The 7,110-nt window shown below is 45.8% G+C and overlaps 1 protein-coding gene across 1 annotated transcript; it reads left to right on the top strand.

Annotated features, from left to right (window-relative positions):
* Positions 1-382: 382 nt before the first annotated feature.
* Cndp1 (carnosine dipeptidase 1) lies at positions 383-6,748 on the top strand (the record flags this gene model as incomplete). Its single annotated transcript, XM_050133687.1, has 5 exons — positions 383-535; positions 2,236-2,385; positions 3,724-3,886; positions 4,450-4,538; positions 6,422-6,748. Coding segments are annotated over 5 exons (867 nt in total), but the record flags the coding sequence as incomplete, so codon positions are not given.
* Between the last annotated feature and the right edge of the window lie 362 nt (positions 6,749-7,110).

A 7,110-nucleotide genomic window follows, 5' to 3' on the forward strand; every position in this document is an offset into this window, starting at 1 on the left:
GTTAAGAGCACTGGCTGATCAATTTCCAGCAACCATATGGAAGATCACAACTGTTTGTAACTCTAGTCTCAGGGTATTCAGTGTTCTCTTTTAACCTCCATGGTACCAGGCACACACATAGTGCACAACCAGACATGTAGGAAAAACACCCATACCCATAAAAATTTAAATTAAGTTAAATTTTTAAATCTTTAAAAAGTATATGAATACATATTTATTTTTTAAATGCATTTGTTTTGAAAACGAAGCATGCAGGAAAAAATGTGGGGAGGCACGCACTTCTGGTTCAACCTCCTCTGGTCACGTTAGTCCAACTCATAAGGAGCTGCAGCACTGGGTAGCAGGTTTGCGAAAGCATTTGAAAGGTCAGAAAGTCCAGTGATGGCATTGTTTTCACTGTCACCAATCACAGGCTTCATCTGTCCTGGCACTGCTGCTGCTGCTGGGACAAGGAATGCTCTCATCTCCTCCACCCTCAGGGCTCCTGGAGAAGCTCTTCCAGTACATGGACCTCCACCAGGATGAGTTCGTGCAGGTAGGAGAAGTCACACGTGATGCTCTGGTTGTTCCCTTCAGAATCGGGTGACCTCAGTCTGCTGGGAGATGTGGGGTTTTCAGGCCTGATGATATGATTCCATTAAAAATGGTGGGGACTTCTTATTAGGTTAAAATATCAGTACTCAGCCGGGTGGTGGTGGCACACACCTTTAATCCAGAGGCTGGTGGATCTCTGTGAGTTCAAGGCCAGCCTGGTCTACGAGAGCTAGTTCCAGGACTGGCTACAAAACCACAGAGAAACCCTGTCTCGAAAAACAAACAAACAAACAAAGCTACAGAGAAACCCTGTCTCGAAAAACAAAACAAACAAACAAACAAACAAACAAAAAAAGTTTCAGTTTAAGCAGTTCAGGTTCCAACACTGAACCACAAGCAAGGATTACAAATTACTCCATCAGGGCTGGAGAGATGGCTCAGTGGTTAAGAGCATTGCCTGCTCTTCCAAAGGTCTTGAGTTCAATTCCCAGCAACCACATGATGGCTCACAACCATCTGTAAAGAGGTCTGGCACCCTCTTCTGGCCTTCAGGCATACAGACAGAATATTGTATACATAATAAATAAATAAATTAAAAAAAATATTCCATCATGGGTGCTCTTGGTGAATGTCTGCTCAGTTCTATAGCACAGGGGCAAGGTGCCTGCCTGGAATTAGGGAACACTCTCTCCTTTTGAAAAGTTATTAATTTATTTCCTTTTTATTCCTATGTGTATCAATTCATCCATTTGATTTTAATTTTGTGTGTATTTATGTATTTCACCTGTGTGCCGAAACCCTCAGAAGCCAGAAGAGGGCACTAGATCCCCTGATCTGGAGTTACACGGGATTGGGAGGCACCATGTGGATGCTGGGGACTGAATCTGGGTCCTCTGCAAGAACAGTAATTGTTCTCCACCAGGGAGCCAATCGCCAGCCCCACTCTGCTCCCTCATGGTTGGAAATCTGAGGTTGGAAGGTTAAGGATTTGTCAAAGGCGTATAGGACCATGGGCTGAGGCTGGCTGAGTAACTCAACTCATGCAGTGATGAATTCAAGTCCCAGCTATGTGCCTAGGGGATTGAATGCGTAGGGATGAGTTGACTGCATTCCTTCAACCTACCCTATCTCATCTTTGTTATTAGATGCTTCTGGTCTCCAGTTTTAAATTAAACCCTAAGCTCACCCATCAAGAGTGTGTGTGTGTGTGTGTGTGTGTACACGTGTGTGTGTGTGTGTGTGTGTGAACACACGCGTGCAGGTCAAAATTCAACACTGTTTCCCTCAGGTGCTGCCCACTTTGTTAATTTTTTTTGGTTTGGTTTTTATTTTGTTAGTTTTGAAGCAATAGTTTTATTGACTTCTCAAGTAGGGTCAGCTGGATGGCCATTGAGCTCCAGCGACCACCTGACTCTGCCTTACCTGTTCTAGGATTACAAGTGTGCACCACAGTGTCCAGATTATGTTTTACAGGGTTGTCTCCGAGGGATTGAGCTTGGGTTCTCAACACTTGCAAGGCAGTCCTTAAAACTGAAATGTGATCTCGTTTCCACCGCTTACTTTTGGAAGTCACTGTGTTATTAGAATAATCTACGAGATTTCAGGAACTAAAGAGCCCTTGGGTTCCCCTACCCAACTGGACATGGGCTGCTGTTCCCTGCCATGATAACATGATAACCCCCTTCCTGTCTCTCTTCACAGACCTTGAAGGAATGGGTGGCCATTGAGAGCGATTCTGTGCAGCCTGTGCCTCGTTTCAGACAGGAGCTCTTCAGGATGATGGCTTTGGCTGCAGACAAACTCCGGCACCTGGGAGCTGCAGTGACATCCGTGGACTTGGGTTCTCAACAGGTGCCAGGGGATCTCCTTCTAGCTCAGGAGCTTCCACTTCCATGGCCATCAGCCATGCCTTTCCTGGGTGGTGTTAAAAAGAAAGGACTTACTCAGCTCTCACCTCAATCCCCAGAGCCCAGATTTCCAATAGGAATTGAACATCCTGTCTAGTCCAAAATGAGACTGAGCTGTGCACTTCTGGTCATGGCAGGACTGGGCACAGGTTAAGAAGAAAATGGAAGCCATGAGTGGGGTCAACTTGTTATTGGAAGACCTGCCCCTCTGGCTCTCCATACACGTCCCATTTGCCTTTTCTTACATGCCTAGGCAGCTTTCTGAACAACCCATATGAAGAGTGCTCTTTCCTCGGAACCTGTACTAGTTATGTATATTGATGAACCACCATGACCAGAGAGAAAATTGGGGAGGAAAGGGATGAGTTGGCTCATACTTTCACACCACAGTTCATCATCAAAGGAAGTCATGGCAGGAACTCACACAGAGTAGGTTCCTGGAGGCAAGAGAGAAGAGGGAGAAGCCATGGATGGGTGCTGTTTACTGCCTTGCTCCCCATGGCGTGCTCAACTTGTTTTCTTATAGAACCCAGAACCACCAGCCCAGGGATGACACCACCCATAATGGACTGAGCCCTCTCCCACCAGTCGCTAAATAAGAAAATGCCCTACAGCTGGATCTTATGGGGACATTTTTCTCAACCGGGATTCCATCCATTCAGATAGCTCTAGCTTGTATCAAGTTAACAGAGAAGCAGCCAGCACAGAACCATTGCTTAGGACTCCCCTTCTACCAAGGATGGCAGATCTGTGTCAGAACATCCCATGTCTCCTGCTTTAACGCTGAGAACTTCAGAATCATCAAAGACTTCCAGGATTTGGAAAATCTGCTGTTTTAAGACATTTGATATCTGAGTTCCTGAAGAATATGTACAGTGAACTATACTGTTTAGCATTGTATATCTGATAATCACTGATAATCCTAATCCCAATATTCTTCATATAGTTATTGAAAGTGTATCACTGAATACATTTTTGGTTTGTTTTTTATGGGTTTATTTATTTATTTGAATCTAAGTCTCACCATGTAGCCTTGGCTGGCCTAGAACTTACTCTGTGGACCAGGCTGGTTCAAATGCATACAGATTCGCCCGTCTCGGCCCTTTAGTCCTGGGATTGATGTCATACATCATGATAGGCAACCATTGTATGCACCTTAGAGATGGGGAATGTGAAGCAGATTCAAGCGTAGAGCAGACAGGACTCTTGTTGTGAATGCTCTGGAAGAATAGAGTGGTTTTTTTGTTTGTTTGTTTTAATCTTGTGGTTCACTGTCCCACAGATGCCTGATGGCCAGAGTCTTCCCATACCTCCAATCCTATTGGCTGAGCTGGGAAGTGATGCCAAGAAGCCCACCGTATGCTTCTATGGGCATCTGGATGTGCAGCCAGCGCAGAAGGCTGATGGGTGGCTCACGGACCCCTACACGCTCACAGAAGTGGATGGTTAGTGTCATCTGATGCCTAGGTGGAGCTGTCTGTAGTCAAGGTTTGGGCAGGGTCAAAGGCTGTCCCGGGTCTCTAGCTGTGGTTAAGAATGAGCAGAATTAGGTGTGGTACTTACTAGACTATACTCAGCTTCTCGGGAGCCTGAAGAAAGGATCACATTTTCAAGCCAAACCTGAGCTACAAAATGAATCTAAGGCAAGCCTGGGCAACTAAGCAAGACCGTATCTCAAAAGAAAATATGACAGCATGCTTTGCTTTTTGATTGGTAAAACACTTAGGTGTCTCTTCAGCATATATTCTCCAAGCTTTGGAGGCCACAAGGATGCTCAGGTCAGATTCACGGACAGGGAACAGATGGGTCCCAACAGGACTAAAAATAGCCCCAGAGTCAGGCTTGGTCTGCAATATTTTAACTAACTGCGATCACAAAGTTCAGTCATTTGGCTTTGTAGAAACTTCTAATGCAGATATGGATCTTCTTTTATCTCAAAATTTGAGTTCATATAACTCATGTTAAGTTGGCAGTACTATTTTAAAACTTTCTTCTATCATTTTTAAAGGAAAGCTGTATGGACGGGGTGCGACAGATAACAAAGGCCCTGTCCTGGCTTGGATTAATGCCGTGAGCGCCTTCAAAGCTCTGGAGCAGGTAGGTGACCAGCTGCACTTGTGAGAGAGGGCGGCGGCTAGGAGGCAATTATAATAAAAACATCCTTCGGGCCACTCACCCTGTCTTCGGGCCACTGCGCAGGGGTAGTAACCTTCCACAATCCTGAGTGCAAAGCATTGTCACAGCCATCCCAGAGACAGAAATAAAAGCTTGGGAGACTCAAGGAACTTACTCAGCGCTAGCCAGCCAGAGAGCAGTCATCCTGGCAGCATGGGTTCCAGCCTGCACTGTCAGCCACGTTAAAACCAGAACACGGAGCTGGTGAGCTGTCTCGACAAGTAAAAGCATCTGCTGCCAAGTCTGATTTTGATCGCTGGGACCTAGACAGTGGAAGGAGAACTCTTTCAAGCTGCTCTCTGATTTCTACATGTGTAATGGTTTTTGCACACACACACACACACACATACACACACACACACACACCAATCAAAAAAAAAAAAACCCTAGAGTACAGTGGTGGGGAGATGCTAGGAATGTGTAAGAAGGTCAGAGAACAACCTGTAGGATGTTTCTCTCCTCCCACTAGGTGGGCTTCAGAGACTGAGCTCTGGTCATCAGGCCTGGCGGCAAGTGCCCTTCCTTGCTGAGCATGTTGCTAGCCCTGGATTACATCTTACGAGCTGATTGCTGAAAACTCCTTCAGCTTCCAGCTATGCCTCAGCAATCATGTGCTCATTCAGTGTTGCTAAAGGACATCAGACTGTACTGATTCTAAGCTTAGCTCGTCTTCCCGGGATACCAGAATACACAGACATGCAGGTTCCACAGACCTGATCCTTATTCCCAAATGCCCTCAGTCCAAATAGGTCACTTGTTTGTAAGGCACAGGACTCTTGCCATTCTGGCCTTGTCTCTCGGCTCCATGTAATCTGTATCCACTTCCTCTCTATGCTGATGACCACGTCTCTTCTCAGCATGTAACAGAGTTCTCTGAAGCTGGTTCTGTGCTCTGGGAGAAAAACCCTAATTTTTCACCGTGGCTCTCCAAGACAAACAAATCAGTCAGACAAAAAGGATCAGAACTTTAAAGGAGGTCTCCCTGTCCTTCTCACATAGAGAAAACTATAAGATCCATTTTGCTCACAATCAATGCCTTTGAGAAAAACTCAAAATGCAGTTTGAATGCAGTTGAAGAATAACCTTCCTGAGAGAAATGTACCCTGAGGCTCAACAGTCTTTCAAAGGAGAAAGTTTTCCTTTATCACGATCAGAATTATGGGAACCAAATGGCAATTTGTAATCAAGTAATTTTTCTTCAAAGGTACCTTTTAGGTGGGCTGGGGAGAGGGCCTTGTTGGTAAAGGTAAAGACCCAAGTTCAAGTCCAAAGGACCCGTGTGAAGGGTTTGTATCCCCAATACTGGGGGACAGGAAGATACCCCAACTCTCTGACCAGCCAGGGTAGCCAGATTCAATGAGAGACCTTGTCTCAACAATTAAGGTGAAATAACTGAGGAACACATTAGACAGACCTCTGGCTTCCACATGCGTGTTCCCACGTGTGCATATGCACCTGCACACACACACAACTTCCTTTTCCCCTCATTTTCGGGGAAGGATGTCTCTGCCCCATCCCCCCCATCCACTTCTTGAAGTATGGTCAAGCCTCTTGTATGGGCTTTGCGGACTTTGGGATCTCTGCTCCAAATCCTGTCCTAGCATTACATCGAAGGGCCACATGGAATCTATCAGCTGTCCTTACCTTTGTTTCACCTCTATGCTGTGAACAGAGCTGCTGTGGGGGTAAACAAGCCATACATTGAGTATAGATGACTATTGCATATATCTTTATTAAATACAAGCTTATAAATAAAACCTTGCTTGAGTGTATTGTACCGTCTCTTTACTCTGTTGTTAATCCAGGATCTTCCCGTGAACATCAAGTTCATCCTGGAAGGGATGGAAGAGGCTGGATCTGTTGCCCTGGAGGAAGTGGTCAGGAGAGAAAAGGAGCACTTCTTCTCCAGTGTGGACTACATTGTGATTTCAGACAATCTGTGGATCAGCCAGAAGAAGCCTGCGCTCACTTATGGAACCCGGGGGAACTGCTACTTCATGGTGGAGGTACTGGCAGGCTCCAGCTGTGGAGGACATGGGGCTGTGGACAGGATAGAGAAATTATTGGGGACCTTAGAAAGGAAGCAAGGAAGCTCTCACTTGGGGCTCACAGCCTAGTTGGTCACAGATGCTAGGCTAATGTTTTGTAACCTTTCCCATTGTAGGCTGCAGGCCTTGTCGGCAGGGGACCCTAGGGCTAGGGCCATAAGAAAATAGAAGCTGATGGCATCAGCAACATCGTTGTGTGTTACACAGCCTTGTCTTTATCTCTGAGTCTTAGTTTTCCATTTCCAAAGTTGGTGAAGTCCCCTTTACCCACCCCTAGATTATTCCTCCTCTTAAATTATTTTTAGTAATATAGGCCACCTATGATAGCACACACCATACACAGAGAGAGGGGGAGAGGGAAGTAAGGAGAGAGAGAGAGAGAGAGAGAGAGAGAGAGAGAGAGAGAGAGAGAGAGAGATTAAAAAAGGCATCAAGGGACTTTCACC

Source organism: Alexandromys fortis, unplaced genomic scaffold (assembly GCF_014885135.2).
Source record: "Alexandromys fortis isolate MF-2015 unplaced genomic scaffold, M_Fortis_MF-2015_v1.1 scaffold_1241, whole genome shotgun sequence".
NCBI classification, from domain to species: Eukaryota; Metazoa; Chordata; class Mammalia; order Rodentia; family Cricetidae; genus Alexandromys; species Alexandromys fortis.